Source organism: Peromyscus californicus, unplaced genomic scaffold (genome assembly GCF_007827085.1).
Source record: "Peromyscus californicus insignis strain IS unplaced genomic scaffold, ASM782708v3 Scaffold_5__1_contigs__length_169319896, whole genome shotgun sequence".
NCBI classification, from domain to species: Eukaryota; Metazoa; Chordata; class Mammalia; order Rodentia; family Cricetidae; genus Peromyscus; species Peromyscus californicus.
The window spans coordinates 12,848,446-12,876,443 of NW_026294573.1; the positions used below are offsets into that span (position 1 = coordinate 12,848,446).

Here is a 27,998-nt window from a genome sequence, read left to right on the forward strand (position 1 = left end):
TGCAGCTTTATTCCAGAGCAGAAATAAGTTGTTTTCTAACAATAAATATAAAAAAAAATAAGTTAAGGTTCAAAAAAAACAAAAACAACCCAATAAAATCAGTAACACTGACAGCATACGACAGTCGTCCAAAGGGGCGAGAGAGGAGGTGGCTGGGCAGTGAGGCCCCTCAAGTCTGGCCAGCCCCCAGCCCAGGAGTGCCTACTGCAGGGCATCCTCGGCCCCAGCCCTGGCAAGGTCCCTGCCACACACTCATTCTTTCCACAAGTATAAAATATGTACTTAAAAAAAAACCCTCAACACAAACAAGCATCCTGAGGGGGCCCCAGGAAAGCAAGAAACTGGCCCTCCAGGGCGGAGGGCGGGGCCTGGGTCTGAAGAAGGCACTGGAAGATCGCTGTGGCTCCACTCAGTCCATAATCTACCCTCTAACGAGGGGTGAGGCTTACAGCGCCCTAGTCATCTGGTCTTGGGCTGAGGGCCCAGTCTCAGTTCCTGAGGTGGCTTCTTGGGGAGAAAAGGTGATGGGGAGGTCCGTTTGGAAATGTCTCATGTGGGTGTCAATGGTCTTGGTGGCACTCTAGCCCCAGGGAATGCTGGGAATGCAATGGCAACTGCTAAGTGCTTAGCTGGGTCCTTGGAAGGGGAAGAGGCCCCTGCCCAGAATCCAGGAGTTTCCCTAGCCCGGCCAGGGTGTCTTCAAGAGCCGCCTGCAGAGTCCTCAGGGTGGCGTAGATGCAGAAGTAGAAATAAATTAAGTCCTAGTGGCCTGGCATGGGTCGGCAGGGAGACCACTGTGTTTTTTCAAGTATTGTTGGTCAAGGTGGGCACAAGGCCCTGCCGGACTCAGATAGGGATCCCTACTGTGTTCACCTGGTCCTTGAGTCCCAGCAGGCTGTAGGCAATGCGCTTCTGGTGGCCAGGGAGACGCACCCCAATCCTCTTGATGTCACTGTGGGTGGGGGGGGGGGGGAGAGGGAGAGTTAGGAACAGGGCTGTGCAGTGTGGCCCAGCCGGGGGAGTGGGCAGGGGGAGAGAGGGAGAGCTTAGAGACAGGGCAGGGAAGCAGAGGCAGAGAGGGAAGCAGGACAGGGAGGGGGTTTGAGGACCTGTGGTGAGGGTGGTCCAGTTGGGACGGGGGGGGGGGGGGGGGGATGGGGGGGATGGGGGGTCACATCCTAAGGTGGCCTGCCACCTGACTCCTCCTGAGCCTCTCCTCCAAGCAGCTCTTCACAGAGGTGGGGGAGAGCGCTCTTTATGTGTGTAAGCATTCACATGTGTAATGCACGGGGAGGTCAAAGGGCCACCTCACTTTAGGAGCTGCCCACTTTGAGGCAGTCTCTCACCAGCAAGCTCCGAGGAGGAGCCTGTCTCCTCCTCCGCCCTGGGCCCTGGGATTTCATGGGAACCACTGAGGCCAGCCTTTTTGATATGGGTTCTGGGGATTGAACTCAGGTCCTCCTGCTTGCCCAGCAAACACTACTGGCTGAACAATTTGCCCAGCCTTAGATGCCCTTCTTAGCCCTGCAGATCAGGGGACTGAAGTTCAGAGAGGCATAGGGACTTTTCTGACGTCACGCAGTTGGGAGGTACCAGAACTGAGAATTATACCAGCAGTGAAGAAATGTTTTCCCGGTCTGTCTCCCTAAGTGTCAGGGGCATCTTCAGGTAGTGGCTTTTCAAGGACCCTCTAGGAGTGTCCTATCAAGGCCCTCCATCCGAGGACTGCCCCGTCCACCACCTCCACTCCCCTACACTCTCATCCCGCCCCATCCCCAGTGGCTAAGGTTCTGCTAGACTCTAGTGGGTGAGGCCTGCAGGTCACCAGAGGCAGGTTGCCTTTCCTTGTGGAAATCTGAGGGATAGTGGTGTCTAACTGAGGGGTTAGGAGTCAGTGCCAGGCTGACGTTAGGTCACAGGGGACCCATGAGGAAGGAGTGGGCTCTCCTGGCTCACCCCCTCCCCCATTCTAGGTAGAACCATGTAAGCTTTCAGGAGCTGTCAGCAGATGTCTGTTGCTAACTCCAGGAGTTTTCTCCTGCACTCACCCACCAGCCCTAGCTCATGAAAACACCCAGGTTTTTACAGGCCAGCTCTTGGCTGTAATTGGAGCTAATTATACGGTGCAAGCTCCGGGAGTTCGCAATGCTGGAGACATGACTTTCCCACAGGCTCAGAAAGAGCCAAGCACTGAGCAGGGACGGGCAGACCCAGGTGGGGAGGGAGGGGCTGCTTCTGCTGCTGCAAGAAGGCCAGAAGATAGATGGGGGGGTTGGCAGCGCGGGGGAACCTCCAGGCCTACCACAGAGGGGCTGGGATGTTTTTCACACCCCTTAAGGGATCACAGTGTGGGGACTGGATAAGTAGAGTAAGCACCAGGGGAGGGGGCTCTTATGGAAAAGGCGGGGCCCAAGGCAACCCCAGACTCACTGGGGTTGATCCCACCCTGTGGCGCTGATGTAAACATCGCTGTAGGGTTGACCCCTGCCCCACCTCCAGGCCCTCTCCCCAGCACAGCGGTTCCTTTCACAGTCTGGGAGTCTAAAGATTCTCAGGCCAGGTTCACGGCAAGGCTGTGGTGGGTCTGGTTGCACCTCCCAAGCCCATTTCTTTTTACGGAGATGAAAGGCTAGAATGATGTATTCCTGAGCGCTGTGCTTCTTCCCCAAACCCCACAATCAACCAGCTAACCAACCAAGCAGCCTTCCTTCCTGAGTTAGAATCGTAGCTGGCTTGAACCCATATGTGGACCACTAGGCTGGTCTCAAACCCAGAGACCCACGTGCCTCTACCTACCTCCCAGTGCTGCCATTAAAGGCCGCCTTTTCCTGACTCCAGATAGAACAACGCACTGGGGTGAGGGTCAGACAAGCCCCCGGGGTCCAGGCTGGTTCCAGTTCCCACCTCATTCCCCTCAGGGATGCAGAACAGCCATCCCATTCACTCTTGTGCAGGATTGCGAGACATAAGCCAGATCACTTCTGTACCCTCTCTTTCCCCTGAGCTAGAAATCCTGTGAATGTAAGGACCCATGAAGACCTACTGTGCAAGAGGGTGGGTGGGGGTGGAGGCACAAGAGTCCCCAGAGACCCAAGAGTTGTATCATTCACACCCAGCAAATGGATTTAGATCCTTAAGACCCATCTGGAGCCTCTGCCCAGCTTGCTCCAGGATGCTGCAATGTGCGGCTTTAATGCTGAGCGGGCCTGGCCTTTGGGCCGGCCGTTTTGTTCAAGGTACGGTGCAATAAAAGACTTTCTGTGCCAGGTGGTGGTGGCGGCAGCGGGGGCAGTTCACGCCTTTAATCCCAGCACTCGGGAGGCAGAGACAAGTGGATCTCTGTGAGTTCAAGGCCAGCCTGGTCTGCAGAGCAAGTTCCAGGACAGCCAGGGACTGTTACATAGAGAAACCCTATCTCAAAACCAAACCAAACCAAACCAAAACCAAAACCAACCAATCAAACAAAACTACTTTCTATATCAGGTTTTCAAAAAGTCACTTGGATTTTATCCAGCTCAAATGCAACCAAGCCCAAAATAGCATGGGGGTGGGGGGGACGCGCTGAGAAGAGATGGATTGAGAGTATGGGGAGAGGAGGCCAGGTCCTTGGAAAGGGAGTCTGAGGGGACTGGGGACTGAAGCCTAAATCGTGACCCTACCCGGAAGGGAACTGATTTCATTTGCCACCAGTTCCTGTTGGGCTCCATGGTGTGGCCGCCACAGTCTGTGGGTTTAAAACGTGCTCAGATCCATCCCCACATCCTCTCAGAGAGGCAGAGGCAGCCCTATGAGCCAGTGGGTCTGAGCCCAGGAGGAAGGAGCGTTCAACGACTTCCGGGCTTTATCCAGACACTTTCCAAATAACCCTGGAGCAGGCACACTGCCTGCTTGTGTGCACTGCCTGTCCGTCCAGGAGCCTGTCCCAGCTCGTGGGAAAGGATTTGGCGAGGGGCGCCCCAGGCTATTTTGAGATACTTCTAAGGCCATGTGTTTCCTGTAAACCTGCTCCTTACACTCAGTGCTGGTCACTAGAAGAAAGCTATGCTTTCCTGGGGGAGAGGACTTGAAGGAACCCAGGGGGCTGCCCCGGGTTGCCAGGGACATGGAGGGAGACTGGGGAACCAGGGCACACAACCATGATTTATGGGACCATGGGAATAGCAGAACGAGGAGATAAGGATCAAGACACCCTAAGCACCTGAATCACACCCACCCAATCCCCACATCGAGAGATGGGCACCAAGGTCAAAGCTGGACCAAAATCACTTGCACTGCAGACCTGGGACATGAACTCAGGTGTGTCTGCAGAGCCGAAGTGTGAGCCCAGCTGCTGCTTGGCAGCAAGAGGTATCCTAGGATCTAATGTTTGCCCTCCATATTCTCACACCTCCCTCTGGTCAATTCTTCCTGTCCATTTCCCATGACCCACCGTTTTCATGGCCACGTTCAGCTGGGAGGTTGTCAGGGACCCTGGAGAATGTTTGAGTTTAAACCCAGGTCCCAGAGCGGCTAGAACCCGGGAACATGGGAGGCCCGGGTCACCTCGTCCAAGCAGTTCCCAAAACCTTCCTACCCCAGGGCTTGTTTCTACTATGGCCTTGGACACTTGGATCCTGGGCTGTTGGGACCCACAACTATTTTTAGAAGCACAAAGGCTAAGAGGACAATGTTGTATCCCTCCAGGGACGGGAAGAGATGTCCCTGCCAAGGCTGTTCTGGGAAGGGTCAGTGATGGAGATGGGGTGGGGTGGGGTGGGGTGCAGAGAAGAGTGCTGAGGAGTGACTGAAGTCACTTACACAGACTGACTAAGGGCATATCCAAGGTCAGCTGGGGGTGAGTGGCAGGGCTGAGTTAACCACACAGGGAGAGCAGCCTGGGGAGGTTGGCAAGGCTCTGGTTCCCAGGCACCAGGAAAAGAACGCACAAGGCTCTGGGTCCTGCTTGATCGAAGCCAGAATCTGAGTTCCCAGTGTCTGTAGGATGTTGCCTATGTAAGCAATGATTCCCTGCACCGCAGCCCAGGGTGGGCAAATAGCCCTCCACACACCACAGCTTAGCGATGACTGCAACTCCCAGTATCTTCCTATTCTGGGGGGGGCGGGGCCCCCAGCAAAGAAAGATATGCACGGGGGGGAGGGGGGGATGCAGGGGGAGGGGTGGAGGAGAGAGAAAGGAGCGACAGTCAGTGCACCAGAGGCTGTCCCCAGAGGTGAACAGCGGGTCAAGGGCATCTACTCACTCATTGGACATCTGTACCACTTTCTCGATGGCTGTGTAGCCGGCCACCATGAAGTGTTCTGTGTATTGCTGCATTTTGATGCTCTCCAGCCACTCAGACACCGTACGGAAGGGGACTCCCTCTGAGCCACTGGTGCTGGGCAGCCGGATGGACACTCTGGGGTGGAAATCCACAAGCTATGGGTGAGGGGCCGCCAAACATGACCTACCAAAACCTACCATACCTAACTTGGGGAGGGCATACGTCTGACTGTGCCTCTGTTTCCCCTGAGCAAATGAAGAAGCCCGGACAGAGAAGAATGCATAAGACGCCCTTGGCACCCTGTGCCTCAGTTTCCCCATCTGCATAGAGCCCACCTTGCTGAGCCCAGTGCCTGCCCATGTACCATTTAAGCTGGTTTCCTGTGCTAGAGTTACTGGACCATGCCCGGCTAGTCCTTTTGCTTTTTCAGTTACTGGGGAGTGAACCCGGGGTTTTGTGCATACCAGGTAAACAATTTACCTGTGGGCTTCATCACCAGCGCTGACATGTCACTTCTGAGCCCCTTCACACCCAACTCCCACCTAGCCATCCAGTCAACCCAAGAAGCCCAGCAGTCCACAGGCCCGGGACATGAGACTCACCGGGGATCAAAGTCAGCCAGGGTCTTGAGGGAGTCCGGGGCTCGGATGAGCTTGTCCAGGATGCTGACGATGTCAGCAAACTTGGGCCGGCGGGAACGGTCCTGCTGCCAACATTGCATCATGAGCTGGTAGATGGCCGAGGGGCAGTCCATGGGTGTGGGAAGCCGGAAGCCGTCATTGATGGCTTTCATGACCTAGAGGATGCAAGCATCGGGGTGGCCTTAGTAGTAAGGCACAGAAGTGTTACATAGACACCGCCCCCCCCGCCCGCACCCCCCCCCCCCGCCCCCACGCGCCTTGCAAGCTCTAACAAACACAGAATAGGGAGAAGAGCCCAGAAACAGACAAGCACCCTTTCCTAAGTATGTACACGGTTTCAAAGTCATCCATGAGGCAAGTGCTGAGGGGCCATCTCCAGTGCCGTAGAGGTCAGCCCCATGTGTCCCGCAATCCAGCCTCCTCCCATCTCTACCTCCCCTACAGACTGGAGTTCTTCCTCCCTGCCATTTCTTAGCCTGTCTGCACTACTTACTCTCCTAGGTCTCTGCAGGGATGTGATCCCCACAAGCAGAATCCCAGGCCTCCAGACTAGGTGAGGCACCAGTATATGTAACATGCATACATACATGTACACATACATATACAAATGCACACAATACACACATATATGTACAGACATATTCATATACCTACATACAGACATATGTACACATGCATGTGCCTACACACACACACACACACACACACACACACACACACACACACACACACACACAGAGTCATGAACATACATGTAAACACAAACATACCCAACACATATTTGCATGTGCAAACAATTCCTCTCCCTCTTGTTGACTTTGCATTCACTACAGAGGCTGGGTCCTCCCCCTGACAGACCACAGAACAGTATCTGTGAGGTCCCTACTGGATGTTCTTCTGTCAGGGCCCCAAGGTTTGGGATCAGTTTGGGAGAAAGAGGGGCCTACCTCATGGTTTGACAGCTCCCAGTAGGGCCGCTCGCCGTAAGTCATCACCTCCCACATGACGATTCCGTAGCTCCACACATCACTGGCTGAGGTGAACTTGCGGTAGGAAATGGCCTCTGGGGCTGTCCATCGAATAGGAATCTTGCCGCCCTGCAGGAGACCAGCCCCCGTTACTCCTGTCCCAGCCAGAACTCGGGGCCCCTTCTTTATGGGTCTGGCGTCACCCTTCACTCCTCAGGTCCCAGATCCAGGGTAAAACCCTCCAGCCCTCCGCCCCAGCTGTGACGTCCCCTTCTCTGACTTACACTAGTGGTGTAGGTGGCCTCAGGGTCATCCTCCAGCACACGGGACAGGCCGAAGTCAGACACCTTGCATACCAGGTTGCTGTTGACGAGAATGTTTCGGGCAGCCAGGTCCCGATGCACGTAGTTCATGTTGGCCAGGTACTTCATGCCGGATGCAATGCCCCGAAGCATGCCCACCAGCTGCAGCACACTGAACTCGCCATCCTTCTCCTGCGGATTATAGTCCCTCAGTGTCGACCGGCCCCAGAAACCTCAGCTTCCATCCCCCGTCTCCCCAGACCATGACCTTACCCTAAGGAACTTGTCCAGGGCTCCGTTCTCCATGTACTCTGTGATAATCATCATGGGCTTGTCTGTAGAACATGGACACAGGTGTGAGTGAGGACAGTAAGCAGGGTGGGGACACAGCCAGGGTCAGGTGGTCCCGGATCCAGCCCCTTTCCCTGACTACCTGGGGCCACCCCTGAGCACCTCCCGGGGCCTTACATTTAGAGACAACGCCCTCCAGGCGGATGATGTTGTGATGGCTGAACTGGCCCATGATGCTGGCCTCACTCAGGAAGTCCACACGCTGCTTCTCCGTGTAGCCAGCTTTCAGTGTCTTGATGGCCACGGGTATCTCCTTCTTCCCTGATGATGTCTTCAGAGTCCCCTTATACACTTCTCCAAACTCTCCTGCAGGCAGGCAAGGTGTGGGAAGTGTCCTCAGTAAGTCTGGGCATTGGGCAGGCCCTGCTCTGGACCACCCATCACCTGTCTCCTCCAGGTGCACAGTATGTGGGTAAGCCTCACCTGCTCCAATCACCTTCTGCCTTGAGACACAGGATGGGTGGATCTCGGTGGTAAACTTGAGTACAGCCTGGTTGGGGTCTTCATAAGTGTGGGGGTCCACATAGGTCTTCAGTGGTTTCAATTGTTCTGCAAGGAGGGAAGAGAAGCTTGAGGAGGGGTTCCTGGGAGGTGAGGCTCTAGAGAGGGGGAAGCCACATGACTCGGGACCTCAGGAATATTTGGGTCAAAGGGGTTCAGCCAGAGATGCTGAGTGAAGCCTCTAGGTCCACCATACAGCTGAGAAAGCTCCTGCATCTTACCTGACTTGGAAAAATAGACATCCTCAGAGGATTGGCGGGCTCGCAGGTTCCTCCTCCTGGAAGAAACCCCCCGGGGACCAGACACACGTAAGTCAGTACAGCCTGTGCTGGCCAAAAGGACCTACCAACCATGCCCTGAACTCACTACCTAGCAATCCACTCAAACTCCGTGTCGGGCAGAGGGTCAGGGGAAGGCAGAGAAAGCCACCAAGTCTGGGCTCACACTTGGAGATCACTCTCTGCAATGGCCACATAAGCGGCCATAACGAGGGCTGTCCTCATTTGAACTAGCTAGTGCATCCTGCTCCGTGTCCAGAGGAAGTTAAGAAGGAGCGTAACGACAATGGCCCCCTTCGCCCCTAAAATTCAGCTCATCCTCCCATAGGCAGGGATCCCACAGGCTTGGATTAGATTAGGTTAAATAACCTTGGCCTGCTTGGGGCTCCGCCTTTCTGTGTCCCACCAGCCCTTGGGGAGCCCGGGAGGAGCTGTGGCTAACCTTCGGTGGATGAAGAAGCCGACTCCCGCCAGCACTAGAAGCAAGACCACGCCAACGGCTACACCGCCGATCATCGCCATGTTGGCGGAGCCTTCCGTGGCTGTTGGGAGAAACCAGCTGATGAGGGAGCTCCCACCCCAAATCCTACAGACACACCCCACTGCACCCAAAGCTCCCTGTAAGGACCTGAGAAGCCTGGGCACCAACAGCACACTGGGTGCTTTTACCTTCAAGTTTCCTAAGGATTAAATCCCCCCCCCCCCCCCGTCACACTTTTCCCTTCCTAGATCCTCCTGCCCTACCCCAACTCCACACCCTCTCTTTCTTCTTTTTAACAAACAAACCCACAAAGAAACAAAACCAAGAAACACACACACACACAAACACTCTATAAAAACAAAACAAAACAAAAATGGGGAACCAAAATATACAAGCGAAAGACAAATAGATGTATTTTAATTATGAAAATACATATATGGGGTGGTATGTGTGCACATGTGCGTGCAGGTGCCTGGCACTGGAGTCACAGGTGGCTGAGAACTCTGACAGAAATGCTGGGAACTTGGGTCTTCTACAAGAGGAGGACTCCATCTTAACTGAGCCACCTCTCCAGACTCTCTCCTGTGGATATTAATGACCGTTTCACAGTCAGGCGGAGGGGGGCCTTCCTGATGGTCCATGGAGGAAAGTTTAAGGACCATAATCTTTAGCTGTTTGTTTGTTTGTTTTTAAATTGTTTTATGTGTGTACTTATTTAAATACTTATTTAATTTTTGAGGCAGAATCTCTTGTAGCCCAGGCTGGCCTCATCACATCACCGAGGAGGACCTTAAACCTCTGATCCTTCACAGGCACACACCAGGGGTTTATACATGTGTAAGGGATTGAACCCAAGGCCTTGGGGATGCTAGGTAAACACTTGAGCAACTGAGCTCTACCCCAGTATATGCAGGGTCTGAACTCAGAAATATCACAGCCAGAACCACAGCCTCCCTTCACCTCTTAACACTGCCCTGAACCCACATCCCTGGTCCTGCCTGCCAGTCTTAGTCCTGACTCTCCCCACATTTGGCTGTTCCATGCCCTGGCTAAGAGGAAGGGGCATTTCTAGACTCTTCCACTTCCACCTCAGCAATGTCCTATTTAGTTCAGAGTCCCTGGACTGGCCCACACCCTGGTCCCCTGACTTACACAGTGTCTGGAACTCATGCACTTTGCTGCCAGCACCCTGGCCCTCCTGCGTCAGGGCCTGCACCTGCACCAGGTAGGTGGTGTCGGGAGCCAGGTCGTCCAGGGTCACGGAGAAGCCTTCAGTGCGGCGCACATTATAGCTGTTGGCATCCCCCTGTGGGCAGTGGTGGGTAGAGGGGCAGGAAGTGAGGTAGGGCAGGGCCTCGGCCAAGAGCCAAGACCCCAGCCACAAAGGTGGTTTTTGTGTTAGCCAATCAGACACTCTTAGGACCAGGAAACCGGGACTGCCTGAATCCCACACAGCCCACTCTGACTGGCTCTGAGAACCCAAAACATTCTCCCCTACAATCCTCTGCTGTGATGCTCTGGGAGACCTCAGTTTCCCTGGATGCAGAAGGGAACCTCTCCAGATCGCTGCGCACTGAACATCTCCATGGCCTGAGCTGACCCTGTTACCTTCTTGCGGTAGGTGACTTCGTACTTCCACACGCGGCTCTGCTGTGGCACTGGGATGCTCCAGGTGACACTCAGTGAGGTGGTGCTGCGGTCCTCCAGCCTCACCTTGGGGGGCTCTGGGCAGAAGAGGGTGGGGAGGGGCATGAGAAGTCATCAAGGGGTGAAGGGTGGAGAGACGGAGCACCAGCTGTCCCACACCCATACTCTTCAGGCCCTGGCTTGGGTTCTCGGATTTCCGGTTAGAGATCCTGCCCTGACCAACTAGAGGCTAGTCCATCAGAGGTGGCCCGGTGACATTTACGAACATATACATAATAGCTAAGACACTCGCTGAATCTTTCTGGAGACCAGGCAAGGCTTCAACAGCCTTATACAATATACTCGTTTTTGTGTGTGTTCTACGCAGGAATGTGTTCATGTGGATGTGTGCACATCCGTGCATGTGCACCTCGGCATGTATGCACGTGTGTGTGTGTGTGTGTGTGTGTGTGTGTGTGTGTGTGTGCGCACATGTGCGCGCGCATACATGTTAAAGACAGAAATTGATGTCGGGCATCTTCCTTGGTTATTTTTTTTTTTAAACCCTCGACTTATTTTTTTTAAAGACAGAGGATCTTACTGAGTCTGGAGTTCACTAATTCAGTTCGGCTCACTAATCAATGAGCTTCGGGTATCTGTCCTGTCCCTACCCCAGTGTTCAGATTACCCTGTGGTGTCTGTCACGTGTTCACATGAGTGCTGAGGACTCGAACCCGGTCCCACCTTCCCAGTCCCAATACAACATATTTTCAATAACCCTCTATTCTCCCTGAAAAAAAAAAAAAAGAATAAATTTCCAGAGAAAGACTTTAAGTCCCGGGGCTAAGTAGTCCAGAGATGTCACGTGGGGGCGGGGCAGGTGTGTGTGCGTGAGCACATGTGTGTGTGAACGTGTGCATGTGGAGGTCAAAGGGTGTTTTCTTCCATTGTTCTCCATCTTACATTTTGAGGCAGAGTCTGTTACTGAACCCCGACCTGGCTTTATCAGCTGGGGATTCCCTGTCTCCGCCTGTATGGGTGCAAGGGGTCCACGCCCCTGTGAGGTACAGTCCTCAAGTCTATGCAGCAAGGACTTACTGAACCACCTCCCCTGTTCTCCCTTTGCCTCACGTGGGCCTTGAACTCACTATGTAGCTGAGGATGACCTTGAACTCCTAAGCTTCCTGCCTCCACCTTCAGAACATGTGTTGGGATTATAGGCACAGGCCATCATGCCTGGCAGGAATCTTACTATATATCTCTGGCTAGCCTCAATAGATCAGGCTAGCCTCAAACTCACAGAGATCACCTGGCTGTCTCCCGAGTGCTGGTATGAAAGGTGTGTGCCACCACACCCAGGAAGGATGTTAGCCACTCTTCACCACTCTGAACAGGGCTGAGTGCCGGGTGCCTGTCTTCAAGTCCCACCCAAACAGGTCCCCCTGCCCAGTCATGACCATCCCTCAGCTCACCTGTTTGGTTAATGCTAACACTGGCAGTGCGGAAGCTTCGGCTAGTCACCAGGCCGGAGACGCCATTGCGGGCCTCAACAGTGAAGGTGTAGTTCATGTGAGGTTCAAGGTCACTGACTGTCACACTCGTGCGGGTCAGGGCATGAGGAGGCTCTGAATAGCGCACACTGGCCTCACAGGGCCCGCACTCGCCAGACTCCGGCCAGCACTGTTCACAGGTGACGCTGTAGACAATGTCCTTGCGGCCCCCACTGTCCTGGGGGGGCGTCCAACGCAGTTCTACTTTGGCCCCCATGCCGATTGCCGTGAGGTAGTGGGGGGCAGAGGGTGGACGTGTGCAGGGCACGGACAACGGGTCCTCGGGTGCCCTGAAATAGCCTTCTTCACACTGGCAGGAGGCGGCACCCTCGGCTGATGGCAGGGTATGCTCCGGACACTCCAGGCAAGGGCTCTCGGAGGCCTCAGACTTGAAGAATCCTGGCGAGCAGGCTGAGAGGCACAAGGACAGACGGGAGGTCAGTTCCATATGCCCTTTCCCAGCTGTATTCTTACTGACATCACATCCATGGCCAGTGCCTGCTGGGCACCAAAATAACCTGTCCCAAGTGCCCCAAACCCTGGGACATCTGATGCCAGCTGCCTCTTGCAAGAAGTGTCACACCTCAAAGCCTAGAATTCTAGGACCACAGCTTGCCCTCCAGCATAAATAGGTCCTATAACCTGATTTGTGCAGACTGGCCCAGCGGGATCTCTACTGTGTACAGCAGATGTGAACTGACCGGGGTGGAGATTGTAGCTGTGTACCCCCACTCCTGACTAACCGGCTGGCCTTCCCTAGTCAGGATACCCCCCTGCCAAGGCTCCTCTAACCTACGACTTGGTCTCTTTCCTGTTCCGGGGCTGGCCTCCAAGAGGCAGGAAAGGCCAGGCCCAGCTCTTTCCCTGGATCCGTTTCCAAAGCCATGTCATTTCTGCTCTGAGGGGGCCGCCAGGAAGTAGTCCTTCCTTCTTCAGTGGTCCATCCTGGCCCAGCTGGCTAGAGACTCGGGCACCTGATTCTGGGGGCTTCCTCCCACCACCTTACCCTGCTCCCTGCCCCAAGCCCTTTCCTGGCCTACAGGCAGGAAGCTGCTCAGACACGAGGCTCATCTCACGGGGCTCACCAGGGCTTGGGTGGCTTTGAAAGAGGCCAGAGTGCTGTTCCTGGGGACCTCCTTTTCAACTCTGCATGCCCCTTTTCACTTTTTTTTTTTTTTTGGTTTTTCGAGACAGGGTTTCTCTGTGTAGCTTTGCGCCTTTCCTGGAACTCACTTGGTAGCCCAGGCTGGCCTCGAACTCACAGAGATCCGCCTGGCTCTGCCTCCCGAGTGCTGGGATTAAAGGCGTGAGCCACCACCGCCCGGCCCCTTTTCACTTTTTCTTCAGGGAGGGTCCTGCATCAGTCACTCACCGACCACCTCCTTTGCCTAGCCCCATGTGGTTCATGGACCCCAAAGTGAAAACAGAGACTCTTAAGTACAGAAGACAGGAGTGTGTGACATGTACAGTGAAATGGCTGGGCAGAGGTCAAGGAGGGTAGCCAGGCATCTGAGGCATTGCGGGGGGCAGGGGGGGATACTTCAGCTGGGGTTTAACAGCTGTGTAGAAGTTCAGCAGTTCTGAGGTCCTAGGGCAGAGAATTAGGATGAGCAAGAACTTGTCATACATAAGATATGAGCAGCCTTCTTGATACAAAGAGAAGGAATAGAAGCAATAATGAAGTGGATAAAGGCCTTGAATGTCATGGAAAGAAGTTTAGATTTTATCCTGAGAGCAATAGGGTGCCACTGAAGGTCTGATATAGAAAATGACAGTCACATCTCACTGTAGGGGGAAGAAAATCCCTGGACAAAGGCTGCCTGATACGGGGCAGCCCTGGCCCACATGGCCTGAGAAACCCTGACCCCACCCCGGGAAGCCAATTCAAGTCTCCCGCCCTCTACAAACCTTTGACCAAGCAGGCTGGAGAGCACAGCCTAGCTCTTCTTGGGCAATAGAACAGAGGTGGAAGGGAGATGGGATTGAGGACAGGGCTCTGTCAAGGGCTAGCCTGTGCCCTGCATTTGCTAAAAGTTTGGCAGTCAACATCCTAACTCTTTGTGGCCCCTTGAGGTATTCCAGGCTGGCCCAGCCACTGGAGACACACACACACACACACACACACACACACACACACACACACACACACACACACACACGCGAACTTGAGAAGGGAGTTAATTCAGAACCAAATAGCAAAACAAAGGTACCTAGGACCAGCTCTTAACTGCATAGAGCATGAGTTCTCACGGATGAAGTACGACTACTCGGTGCTGGACTTGACAGTCTATTTAGTCCTCAAAGTGAACCTTTACATGTGGGTGTGGCTAGCATTCACCCCATTCTGCAGTTAAGAAAACTGAGGCTCTGACAGGCCAATTTGTTCAAGGTCTCCAAGCCAAAAGATAAACCGAGGATGCCTGAAGCTAAGCACCTCCCCTGTCATCCCTTTCTGTTCCTAGGAACACCTCAATTTGGAACAAAGTTCAATGCTGTGCAAGCCATGAGTCCTGCTTTACCAACCAAGAGGTCCTGACTACAATCAGAGCGGCCTGGAGGGGAGCGCCCAGATCTTTCCAAACACCACCCCAATGGGCTATGTGTGGGGTTAGCTACAGTCATCTTCTCCAAGTTGCAAAGCCTCCTAGTGGGTTTGGGAGAGCTGTGTGTCTCTGGCCTCGCTCCCGTTACATAGCTGTTACAATACAAAAATAACTCTCTCCTTCCCTTAACTTTCACACAAAAACGAGAGGCAAGAATGCCAGGCCCTGCCGATCCCAGCTTCCAATCCCCTAATGCTCTCACTTAAACCCAGAGACGCCTGCATGTGAGTAAGTGTTGGTTCACTGGGGACCAAGGTCAGGGGACTGGGAGACGGAGGCTCTAGCCCCCCAATCACAATTGCCTCCTCCCAGCCCCTGTGCTCAGCGTGGTCACAAAGGCCTGAGCCACCTGCCAACCCTTATGTCCCGGCTCCCCCACCGTCTCATGCCAGGAGAGGAAGTGGGGGAAGAGATGGGCTCTATTCTTTGGCCCCAGAGCCTGGGGGTGGCCTGCCTGCCGGCAGGAAAAAGGGAATTTGGAGAGATTTCCGCTGCGGATGTGCCAGATAATGCACGAGAGGCGGCGTCCACAGGGCATGCGCTTGCCTGCCGAAAACGCACTGCCCCCCTCCTCCTCCAACCACAGAGCCCTGGGTCACCCCCAGGCCGTGCCTGTCAGAGTCTGCAAGTGTCTGGGGAGTCCCAGAACACATCGGGAAGACCACCAGGACCCCCAGCATTGCTTGCATCCCCAATATCCAGGGCAAACCACAGGGCCTCACACACACAAATACACCCACCACACCAGGCACCCACCCACCGCCAATAGCCAGCCAGCTTGACTCCTCTGTAACCTACACCAACTGTTCAGTTTCGGGCTCCTTGGTGCTCCAATAGGGCATCTATTACTCAGGTTCAAGTTCACCCAACAGAAACAAGCCCAACCTACGTGTCTGGCACGATGCTGGGAACTGGGATATGGTGGTGTGACGGAAAGATTAGCATCTTTTCAGCTCCAGGGGAATTCACAGCCTAGCTTTTATGCCTCATTTGAAATTATTTATGCACATATGAGGATCCTCTCTCTCTCCCCCCCCCCCTCCTCCCTCCCTCCCTCCTCTCTGAGACCTGCCGTTTCAAGAACAGCATCGGAGTCTGGTCTATCTGCCCCACGTGTGGCTCAGCGCAGGGCCTGATGTGAAGGAGGAGGTGCTCAACGGATTGGTCTTGAATAAATGAAGGGGTGGATGAGTGAGTGAAGGAATAAAGGAGTGAGTGAATGGTAAACTCACCACGCACGGTGACACATGCCAAGGGCTGCAGTAGTGAGTGGCGGCGTTTCAGCCCCTCAGGGACACCGTCTACTTGGACACCCACCTGGCTGGCACGAGAGCCTGGCTTGGGCACACCTGGGGCACCTGTAGAGTGTATCTGTGGCCCCAATTGCCTGGCAGGCCTGGGCCACTCCACGCAGAACTGGGGCACAGGCACTACACAGCTATAGGGCTGTACCCTGGTTTTTCCAGTTCTTGATGCCCGCCCCTCAGGTGGCAGCACAGGGTGACTCAGGGACAGACGCCCTCTGTGTGGCGCTAATCCAGCTCCTTGTGGAGCCCCTCCCCAGGCCCAGCCGCCTCCCAGGCTTCGGTGAGGTGAGGTCGTGAGGTCAAGGGGTCAGTCCTGGTGACAATCAGCCTTCCCAAGCCAGGAACAGCCAACGACCAGAATATCACCTCACTACCTCGGTCCTCTGCATGGAGCCTGGACTTTGTACCCTGACAGTGAACCTCAACCTGTGAGTCGATGACCCCGGGCATGGAGGGTGTCCCCAACAGGCCCTGTGGTTGGTACCTACAGAAAAGGTGAGCCCCATTCCCGGTTCTCAGGGTTCTGCTCCTTTCACAGATGCCCCGGGAGCTATCTGTGGGCATATCCGCCACCCAACAGATAAGCTAAGTGCTGCCCTCCGCCTACCCAGCTCTCCCACCTCCAGCCTTTATCTTGTTTGGCTTTCTCTGCCTGCCTCCTTCCTTCCGTTCAGGGGACCCGCTTACCTCCTTACCTCCGGTAACTAGGGAGGGGCAGAGCCTGCTTGGCAGGGCCCCTGGGGCCTAGTCTTGCTCCTGGGAGCACAGGGGTGAGGCTGGGGGATTGCCACCACAACCCTTACCCCTGAAACCCACAGAAATAAGACCTGGTATCACATACCAGGTGAGGTGTAACCCTGAGAGCCCCCGGCCCTACCATGGTCCAAGATCACTGCTGTGGGTCCTGGGCTGGGAGTCCCTTCTCACCATCCACAGTAAATCGCATGCAATAGCTCATATTGAGCTGACCAAGAAAATGACAACTTCTAGGATCCAATCACAAGGTCTCAGGGTCCCTGGAGCCACTTGTAGATAGTGAGGAAAAAGTCCAAAGGGGCTCTGCTGTAGTCCCAGGCAAGTGGGGACAGTGTATGCCATTTCCTCTCTGGGCCTTGATCTCCTCATCTGTAAAATGGGAGAGACCTCACCCTCTCTCAGTGCTGTGCAGATTAGAGACCTTGCCTGTGAAATGTTTACCCTGGTACCTGGAATAAAGTATCTCTGTGTGGGATAGGGGGCCATGAAACTGGAGCCAGGCAGTCACATCCTCCAGAGGCCGGCCTTCCAGCTGCTGGGCTGAGCCGCTGGCCTAGGCCGCTGGCCACCTGCTCACCTGGCCTCGGTCTCCCTGGGCCGAGGCGAGGCGCCAGTCGGGGGCCCTACAAAAGCCAACACAGGAAGCACAGACAAAGCAGCCCCCAGGGAGATGGCAGGCAGTCAGCCTGAGTGACTCCACTGTCCCCTGGACAGGGCTGGGGGTAGGCTGGAGGAGGCTGGCTCATTCCTGACATAGCTCTGGATAGTTATGGCTGGGCAGCATGCCCACCTGTCCACACTCGGCACCTGGAAGGACCCTCCTTTCCACTGACCACTTAACTCTTTCCTGACTAGTTCCAGCCTCCTGGGGGAGGAAAGCCCCAGGAAGAACAGATATGCAGCCCAATGACTCTGGAAATGACCTTAACAAGGTGCAGGTCGGCCTGGGGTACCACGCCCCCTCTCATCAGTAAAAGCTATGTCCCCAACACACCCAAGCAATGGCCCTCTAGTCACCCCACCCCTCCCTCTGATGGATCCCCAGCCCCGGTGCCAAGACCTGCCATCCCAGAACTGCCCAGTGAGCCCATCTCGGTGCCAAGAGCTGAGTCAGGGATTCCACAGGATCTGGTCATTTCCTGTCCCACTTCCTGACCCATGGCGGCCTGGGTACTGTTGTGCACCATGCTTTAAACCCTGACACAGCTGTATGATTCCAGGTAAGCCTCTGAGCCTTAGTGTCCTCATCTATTCAGTGGGACTACCAGAGAGCCCCGGCCTCACAGAAAGAACGTACGGACTCAAGGAGACAGACTTTTCAGAGCATACTGTCATCGAACCCCTCAGTGCCATGGTCACAGGCTGCCAAGCAGAGTGAAGAAGAATGAATTTTGAAATGAATTGTGTTCATCATGATTGAGTGCACGCACACCACGGCACTTGTGTGGAAGTCAACTTGGCGGTTGGAGCTGGTGTTATCCTACCTGAGAACTGAACACAGGCTGCCAGGCTGGCATGGCAGGACCCTTTCCCTGCTGGGACGAGGTGCAAAGCGCACAGAGCCAGGTCAGTGGGCGGCTGGAACCCAGAGGGCTCTGCCAGCTAAGTCAAGTGTCCCTCTTGGGAACTGGTCCTCCTGCTGGGCTGACTCCTCCCGAGTGGGGCTGGCTGGGCTCTTTATAAACCAAGCTTGCTAAGAACCCTGATCCCCAAGAGAAGGGAGCTGCCCCACGGCATGAAGACCCCCCCCCCCCCGCTCCCCCCAGCCCCACTTATCTCTGCAGGGTCTGAATCACCAGGGTGGAAAGTTTTCAACCGCCCCTCCTCCACCCCTGCATTCTTGTGTTAGGATGTCATGGGGGAGGAGCTCCTGGGCCCACTCGTCCTGTCCAGCACCCCCCTTCCACACACACACACACCCATGGTCATTGTCTGAAGCTGGGAATGTGCATCTGAGGTCACCTAAGCAGGGGCCACCTAGGAAAGGGGGCTCACCCAGCAGAGGGCAGCAAGGGTGATGGAGAAAGTCTCCTAAGAAACCGCTCACGTGGGGGTTTATGCACTGTATTAAGCGAGGTTCTAAGAACTGCCTTGGAAGGCACATAGACCACCTATTAGAAAAAGCTTCAGGGTCTTTCAACCTCCTTCTTGGCTAGCCAGGTGTGCAGGTGAAGGCGATTCCCACCCCACCCCCATTTTGCTCAAAGGAAATGACGCCAGAAATGAGGAGGGATCTACCCAGCTAGGGTCATCCAGCAGGTATGCGCACCTGCAAGTCACATAAGGCCCTAGCCCCCAGTTTCTCAACACCCAGCTTATCTCTGCAAAAGCAGCTCCCAGGGACAGGCGACGGTGGCCTTCCAAAGGTCAGCTGCATTCCACACATGCTCTGCCCCAGAGCCATCCATTGCAAACCTGTGGCGGCGGCTGTACATTTCCGCTGTCACAGGCCCTGGCTGTCCCCACAGCTTCCGCTGTGTGAGCTCACTAATGCCCAGAGAGTCACCCAAACAGGGCCTTTTGCAATCTCAATATGTCATCAATAAACCCCAACAGGATCTGGGTCTGTGGCTCGAGTGAGAGCCAAATGCACTCCACTTCAGAATGCATCCCACTTCACAGCTTCTCAAATGCATTCAGGTGATTCTAGCATACCCTGGGTCTGAATCAACAAACTACTCAACTCTCTTCAAGGAAAAGCTGAAGCCCAGAGTGGTTAGGCAACTTGCCTGAGGCCACACAGCATGAGAATCAGAAATGGTTCCTGGGAACAGACTGCAGAGACTCAGCAGAGCAGGAACTATTCATGGGATGAATCAAAAAATAACAGCTACACACTTACAGGTCTTTATGTGTCAGGCACTGACTGACCTCAGCACTTTACGAGCATGAGATCATGTGATTACCACAACTACCCCCCAAGATAGATACTATGACCCTCTCCACTTTACAGATGATGAAACTCAGGCAGGGGAATGAAGGATATGGATGAAACTAGAGGGTTTGGGAACTGGGACCCATGCCATTGTTGTCCTAGACCCACAGCCCTCACACTGTCCTGGGAGGATTCAGGCAGCTTCCAGTCACAGGACCATCATCAGGGCAGTGACATCTCCAACCTACTTACTAAGATGGTCCAATCCCAGAGCTGTGACCTCCTCACCAGCACAGCTTCCCACCACAGGACGGCTTCCCCACCACCCCAGGAACCTCCACTCACCTCGGCAGGTGTCCTCAACCTTCTCGTAGCCTGCCTGGCACAGGCACTGTCCGATAGGCACCAGCCACTCGCCATTCACTGTGCAATGCATGAGGGGCTCCTCGCCCCCATATGGCACCACGGCATGGTCCACGCAGGTACCAGCCACAGTGGCCAGGGGGTGTGCCTCAGAGACTGCGACAGCAATGGTCTCGGGGAAGCGAGCCAGGCTCTGCAGCATCTCAGGACATTTCTTGTAGTAGACACGAACGGAGAGTAACGCCACACAGGCACCAATGTCCTGGAAGGCCAGGTAGAAGCCCTTCCGGGTGAGCGGCCCCACGATGCGCTCCTCCACATTCAGCTTGACGTTCCGAGCCTCAAAGTCGCTGCTGACTGTGATCTCATCAGGGGCTATGGTGTCGATCTTGGTGAACTGGCGCTTCTGGAAGTTGGTGCCATAGTCCACATCCGACTCTGCATAGTAAAGGTTGAAGGTCTCTTTGCAGGAGCTGGCGCCTCCCGGGAAGCTGTTGCAGTCACGCACCGTGAACTTGAGCTCAATGAAGATGCGTTCAGCCTCCTCCCTGTACACCCAGTTGGTACGGAGCCAGTTGTCCTGGTCACCAGACACCACGTTGCAGACGGAGTACATGTAGATGGGCATGTCATTCATGATGTTCTGCATTAAGTCCCACTGTGTGTGGGTAACAGGTGGGTTAGCAGGGGAGGGCACAGACTGAATTCCAGGGAATCACAATTTTTTCCCTTCCCCATATTTTATTTTTTATCGTTCTATTGAGACATATCTCATGTAGCCCAAGTTGGCTTTGAACTCTCTCTGTCATGAGGGATGACTCTGAACGTCTGATCCCCTGCCTCCACTTCTGAAGTGTTAAGATGATGAGTATGTACCACCACACCTGACTCTCGGTTCTTATGCCCTCATTCTACAAGGAAGGAAAATGGGGACCTAGAGAAATGGCAACCACAAAGTAGCTGAGCCAAGACCTGACTATGGGCCGGGCGGTGGTGGCGCACGCCTTTAATCCCAGCACTCGGGAGCCAGAGCCAGGAGGATCTCTGTGAGTTCGAGGCCAGCCTGGTCTACAGAGCCAGGACAGGCACCAAAACAACACAGAGAAACCCTGTCTTGGGGAAAAAAAACTATCCAAAAAAAAAAAAGACCTGACTGTGGGTCTTTCTGGTCCCAGTGTCTGGGTACTGAGTCCCCATCAGTGGGCCTGGGTAGTCTGGGGCTCTCTCATCATTTGTGCTCCCCAAACCCCATCTGTGCAATGGGAGCAGTATTCTCTGCCTCACAGGACTGCTGTGAGGATAAATGTCAAAATGTCTACAAACACTGAACACAGCACATGGCACTCAGAGCTACAACCACATAAGACAGCCGGCGTGGTGCCATCAGGACTAGGGTCATCACTGTGTGCCATGCGTGCTGACATTCATGGCTAAGTTAAAGCGATGGATGGTCCTCCAAGCCCTGGAGCTGATCAGCTTCTGTTTACAATATAGCTCAGACGCCTCCAGAATGTCTGGTGGGGCTGTGTGCCCCCACCTTCTCCATGTCCCCTTTTATCATCAGAAGACTTGGCATATGGTAACACAAGCCTGGCTCCCAGGGCTGTATTCTGAACTCTTCAGCGTGGGAATAGCAACTGACTCAGCTCTGAATCCCCAGGGCCTCTCTGGCATAGAGTAGGTACTTAGGGAGGTCCTAGATGAATGAAATGTGTGAATAAATGAATGGGGAAAAAAGTCAATGAGTAAATATATGAATGCAAGTAAAGGGAACAAAAAAAAAAAAAAAAAAAAAAGAGGCCTAACCTGCCCTGTGTGACGTTAGGCAAGACCCACATGCCCCCAGGGCTCAGTTCCCCACCATATGTAATGACTGGGTTGAATAAGGCTATCTGCCTCCAGCTGGACATTCCAGGGTCCTAGAAGTCTGTTCCAAACTCTACTTCAGGCGCCGTGACTTGGGATAGACGCAAGTCACTCAGATCTGGCCAGCTGTAGGAACTGTCCCTAGAGTTCCCTAGAGACACACCCTTCTCCCTGGCTCAGAGTCCCAGGACCAACTTAACAAGGGTGCATTACACGCAAGGGAAACTGAGGCCCGAAGCACAGCGGCATCTTTCCCAAAGTCCCCCCCAGCCTCTGCCTCCAACTCGGGGGTCAGGGCAAGATCACTGGAAAGCACAGCAGAAAGGAAGATGTCCTCAGGGGTAGGAGGGACAGGGAAAGAGGCCCAAGCAGGAAGGGAGTCAATGTCCTTCACCATTCACCTCCTGCCTGCGCTAAGACCTCCAAGACAGGGCAGCCTTTAACCCTTCCTTCCCAAGATGCAGTTAGAGCCGTGAGCCCCTCTGCAGCATCCCATTCTGCTGGGGTCTTTAGCTGTCTCCCCAGCTGGGCCACCTAAGGTCCCTTTCCCGCCTGCCTAGCTCCAGTCTGCCCCGGCCGAGGTCACTAACTCAGTTCTGTGCGGTAAAACAGTTTGACGTTTGGTCGAGCTGTTGTGTCTGATCCAGGCTCCCATCCTCCATCTCTCCTGAGACCCGCAGCCCTCCTCCCCATTTTACTTACTCCTTTGCCATAGGGGTGTGTGAGCCAGCCGAGTTCCCCTTTCATCGCTGCGAAATCCAGTAGAACAACTGTAGGAAAGACGGGGAAGGACCAGTGAGCTGGGGCTTTCCCAGGAGCAACACACACAGCAGGACCAGCGTGGGGTGTGTGTGTGTGTGTGTGTGTGTGTGTGTGTGTGTGTGTGTGTGTGTGAGACACCCCAACCCCAGGAGCTATACATGACTTGATCTGCGAAGAGGCAGGACTCATGCCTGTCACCAGGGTTTTAGCTATGCTCTCCCCTAAGCCCCCGGCTGGGGCAGGGTAGGGCAGGCCTCGGCGCTGCAGGACAGCAGCTGGGCAGTGTGCTGGGGTGAACAGAATAAAATGATACTCCATTGCCCCATCCGCTTCCTTGAACAAGAGAACACTCCACACGGGCCACACACAGGACAGGACTGTCTGCTTCTGTCACGTCCCCCTGGCACCGAACACCCTGACCCAAACCAGGCCACCCAGCACACACAGTAGCAGTGGGTAATCGGCACTTAAGTACTCCATGAGGAATGGTTGCTGGCCAGCCTTTCATAGGAGCACACAGTTTTAAGCCCAGCATTCCAGAGGGAGAGGCAAGTGGATGTCTAGGAGTTCTCAGCCACCCTGGTCTACATAGTGAGTTCCAGGCCAGCAAGGCTACATGGTCAGAAAGAAAAAAGAAAAGAAAGAAAGGGATGTTAACAAGAGGGACAGATCTGGGGGAAGTGGGTAGCCTGGAAATGGATCTTCCCACCACAGCCACCCACATGAAGGTCTCAAGGAGGAGCCCAAAGCTACACATCTCTGGCCAGGCAGAAGTACGTGTGTGTGTGTGTGTGTGTGTGTGTGTGTGTGTGTGTGTGTGTGTGAATGATGGATGCAAATTCTCATAGGGGACTTTCCAGGCCCAGAGGGACCATTGGTGCCAAGACCACACTATCCTTCCTCCCTCAAGAGGCATCTGGAGAGGGCTGGAGAGATGGCTCAGCAGTTAAGAGGACCTGGGTTCAACTCCCAGCACCCATATGGCAGCTCACAACTGTCTGTAATTCCAGTTCCAGGGGATCTGACACCCTCACACAGACAACACACAGGCAAAACACAAAAGAACATAAAATAAAATTCTTTTTTATCTAAAAAGGGAGGCATCTGGGCACAGGGAGGCTCTGCCAGGGGCTTCCCTGCACCTGGCCTGGCCCTCGGGCTCCTTCTGCCACTCCTACCTCTCTGCCAGGTGCATCTGTTTCTCCTCCATTTCCAAGTAAAGGCTAAGTCATGCCACCCTCCCTGGAGAGTAAGGTATTGGGGAAACTGAGGCTCTGGACCCATGCAAGGTCCCCAGATTCAGAAGCCAGGGACTGACCCATGGTGGAGGAAGCAGGAACGGTAAAGTAATTATTTTCATGGGCAAGGTACCTTGACCATCTGGCCTCAGAAGCTACACTCCTCCACACCAAGACCTAGGAGAATGGCTCCCTGAGAAACACTGAGACCGTCCAGGGTTCCAGATATAGGAGGTGAGTGGGAGTCATGGCCCCAAGGACAGTGCAGTTCAGCTGAGGAGTACATAATTAGGGGGCAAGTCCCCCCACTATCCACAACAACAACAGTTAGCAGAGTGCTTGTCCAACACAGACAAAGCTCTGGTTTGATCTCAAACACCACATAAACCAGAGTTGGTGGCACACGCCTTTAATCCCAGCACTCAGGAGGCAGAGGCAGGTGGATCTCTGAGTTTGAGGAAAACCTTGTCTACAAAGCAAGTTCCAGGCCAGTCAGGGCTATACAGTGAGACCTTGCCTCAAAAATAAATAAATGTCTTGAAATAAAACTAAAAAGGACAGCTGAGTATAGATCCAAGAGGAGCTCTGTGAGTTGAGGCCAGCCTGGGCTACATAGTGAGATTGTGTCTCAAACAAACAGAATGCTTTCTGAGGTTGCACAGTTCCCTTCCTAGGAAAGCCCCAAGGACTGGTGAGAGGCACTACCACCTGACCCCGGCCTCAGCCACCATAGGAAGGGTCTGGCAGCCCAGACAAGGAAGAGGAAGTCTGAAGTGGCTCAGGTCCCACATCCCACAGCCGGTGGAAGAGGCTGTAAGTGGGAGACAGTGGAAGATGAGGTGGGTAACGGCAGGGATTTGTTCAGACATGCCCAGGGCTAACCTTAGGAAACTCACCAACCCCACAGGAATGGTGCTGGGCTTGGGTAGGAGGGTGAAGGGGAGGGCTGCTCTCGGTAAATCTAATGCATAGCACACACTTCACCACACACACACACACCACACACCACACACACCACACACACACACACACACACACTTCACCACACACACACAAACACACATACCACACACACACTTCACCACACACACACACACACACACACACACACACTCCACCACACACACACACTTCACCACACACACACACACACACCACACACACACACACTTCACCACACACACACACACACACACACACACACACACACCACACACACTTCACCACACACACACACACACACACACACACACACTTCACCACACACACACACACACTTCACCACACACACACACACACACACACACACACACACACACACACACACCACACACACAAGCAGTGTGGAAACTTCAAGCTAAGTCCTTTGGGGAATGGGCTTTGAAGGGTTAACCTGACAGGAGGGCCAGCCCAAGCCTGAATCTAGATAGAAATATCACCAGGTTCAATCTGAGGAGAAAAGAAGGGCTTTGCGCACCCCAAGGGCTGCCAGCCACAGCCCCCTCCCATGGAAATTCCCTAAACCCAACCACCAGGAACGGGGAGAGCCCAGCTGTCCCTCTGCCCTGACAGAGGCCCTGGGCTCTGGTAATCAAAAGTTCCGGCTTATTGGAAGCAGGAAACTTGGGAGCCCCTTGGCATGACCCTCTCAGGGTTTCACCAAAGGCTGCCCTAGATAAAGTACCCCATAAGTCCTCTGTCCCCTGAGAGACACTGACGGAGTAGGATGGGGGAGATCTGCCATCATAATGCTACCTTTGTGGGCTACATTACTTTACAGAGCTTTCCCACAATGCAACGTCCCCCTTGCCACCTTCTTGCTAACCTCATCCCTCTTTACCCAAGATCAGCTTACACCTAAAGGGGGGGGACCAGAGACTTGGGGTGCAAACAAGCATGGGACTGGGAGACAGACAAGGCCCTTGCTGAGCTAAGAAACTCAGCCCTCTCCAGGCCTCCTGAACCTCTAACCCCCCGTCCACCCGAGTCAGCAGCAAGCAGTTCTGGCTGGATGAGACAGCTGGATGCTTGGGTCAGACCCTCTGTGCAGAGAAGGCCCTGGCTGACGAGTGGTGGGCCTCCCTCACGCTCTGTTTGTAAAGAAGGAAGCACAGGGGCAGTGAGATGCCTCAGCAGGCAAAGGAACTTGTTTCTCACCTGCGTGCCAACCCCAGAACCCACATGGTGGAGAGAACCAATTCCTCCTGCAAGTTTGAGCTCCACATTTGTGTGTTGGCGCTAGCACGCGCGCACGCGCGCGCGCACACACACACACACACACACACACACCACACACACACACACACACACACACACACACACACACACACACACACAATGTAATAAAAAGTAAAAGTTGCTGTAGGGAGGCAAATTCAGCAGCTGTCGAGAACCTAACTGGCTCCCTCTGGGTTTCCAAGTTCAGCAAAGAACGGTAGGAGGCCGCACAGCTGTGTCAAGGCTAGAAAGGAGACAGATCATACCTGGCCACAGCTCCCCCACCCCCACCCCCGAGCCCCCGCCCATCACACAGACATAGTGCCTGGTAGTTGCTCCTTGGGAATCCGAAGCCTATACAAAGAATTTTCCACAACCACAGGGCAATCAATATGCACCCTTTTTCTCCTCCATCCCATGCAGAACGGGATTAATCACAAAGGCTGGGATGAGGAGGACAGATGCACCCAGAGGCACAAGTACAAGATCGTTTAAGGCTTCCCTGCTGGGGGCTGGGGGTCAGGAGCCCGCATAGCAAAGCAGACGTCTAATCCTCAACTCTGTGGCAGCCCAGGAAAGGCCTGTAGCAATTCCAGCTGTCTCTCCCTTCTCCCCAACCACAGTTCCCAGGAAGAGAGAGCCAGAGCTGAATCAGGGAGAGGGGGATGAGGGTCGCAGATACCCTGCCCTGCCCTGTCCTGGGGCACACCTTCACAAAAAGAACTTCCCGGGGGGCCCAGGGGCTTTGAATGCCTTTGGGATGGGGCCAGGATGTGACACCCCTCCACCTCAAACTCCCCACCCTCCAAGAGCTCCAGACTGGCCTTTTACCTTCCCAATGTGGAAGGCGAAAAGAATAAAGAAACTTCTCACCCACCAGGGTTTCCTCCACGCTTCCCCTACTGGAGCCGGCAGGAGCCGCGCTAGGACCAAAGGCAGGGAAAAGTTTTCGCTGTGGGAAACGGAAGCCAGCTCCGGCTGGGTGGACAGGAAGATCCTCGGCCAAGGGCAGGCCAGGAATCCCCATCCTCTAGGAGACCCTAGCTGAGGGACAACGCCCCCAAGCGCACCCCTGGCCGCACCTTGGGCAAAGGGAAAATCTGCGGCCCCCTCACCTTGCGTGGCTCCGGGACGCTGGGGCGGGGGCAGGTGATTCACTCCCCACCTCCAGGTGCCCGGGCTCTCGGTGGCCCCGAGATGACGGCTCCACACCGAGGGAGGCCGCAACCCCACCTGCCGCATTTCCTCCTTCTGAGTCACCCCTTGCTCAGAACACTTGACTTTGGGACTTCCTGTCCTCCCTCCTGGCACTTAACCTGTCTACCGAACCTGGGAGTGAGGCTTGGGGAGGAGGGAAGGTGTGCGCGGTCAGGGCTGACCCTAGGCTCCCTATTCTGACCTCTGGGACCCAAGTGAAAACGGGGGGCAAAGAAACCATCTTGGTTCAGGCCGCTGAGAAGCCCCCTCCCCAAAAAGCGGGGCCTGCACCCAAATGCCTTCCGCACGAAATCGGGACAGATGAGTAAACTAGGGTTACTAAGAAGCTGATCGCTGAGAAGAGTCCACTCAGACGCCTTCTTTCCTCCGAGGGACGCAGCGCGCCCTGCGGGGGTCGTGTTCCAGAAGCCGCCGCCAGGCTGCAACCGCGTGGCGGGCGCCGCGTCCTATTTTCCGCGGCCTCCGAGCCCTGCGCGCCCCAGCCTAAATCTCTTAGTTTCAGAGACCCTGGGATCCCAGGAGGGGGTCCCCCAAGATCGTCCCGACAGCAACCCGTGCGTCCCACTAAACCCAGCGCGCCGAGACCCAGCAGCCACAAGTCAGTTTCCAAAGGTGTGCCCTGGAGAGGAGCGTGGGGCTCCAGCGCACGGGGTCCCGTGGCCCGGGGTCCCTGCTGGCTGCGGCCACCGCGCAGACACTCACCTTCCTTTCCCTGTGCTGCGGCGGCCGCCAGCGCGCAACCCCACAGCAGCGCGAGGCAGAAGCCGGCTGCTCGGAGCTCCATGCCGCGCCTCTCGCTCCCCGTAATCTCTGCTGTCCGCACGCCGGCCTCGG

General features: G+C 54.8%; 1 protein-coding gene across 1 annotated transcript; it reads right to left on the minus strand.

Annotated features, from left to right (window-relative positions):
• Window positions 1-16: 16 nt before the first annotated feature.
• Epha2 (EPH receptor A2) lies at window positions 17-27,998 on the minus strand. Its single transcript, XM_052718791.1, has 16 exons — window positions 27,867-27,998; window positions 22,432-22,499; window positions 19,846-20,521; window positions 11,882-12,370; window positions 10,392-10,507; window positions 9,936-10,089; window positions 8,745-8,844; window positions 8,246-8,301; window positions 7,947-8,072; window positions 7,641-7,829; window positions 7,446-7,507; window positions 7,155-7,364; window positions 6,850-6,999; window positions 5,864-6,057; window positions 5,241-5,396; window positions 17-952 (listed from the first exon to the last, which is right to left on the minus strand). The coding sequence occupies exons 1-16, from the start codon at window positions 27,946-27,948 to the stop codon at window positions 847-849; spliced, it is 2,934 nt and encodes a 977-aa protein (XP_052574751.1). The 5' UTR covers window positions 27,949-27,998; the 3' UTR covers window positions 17-846.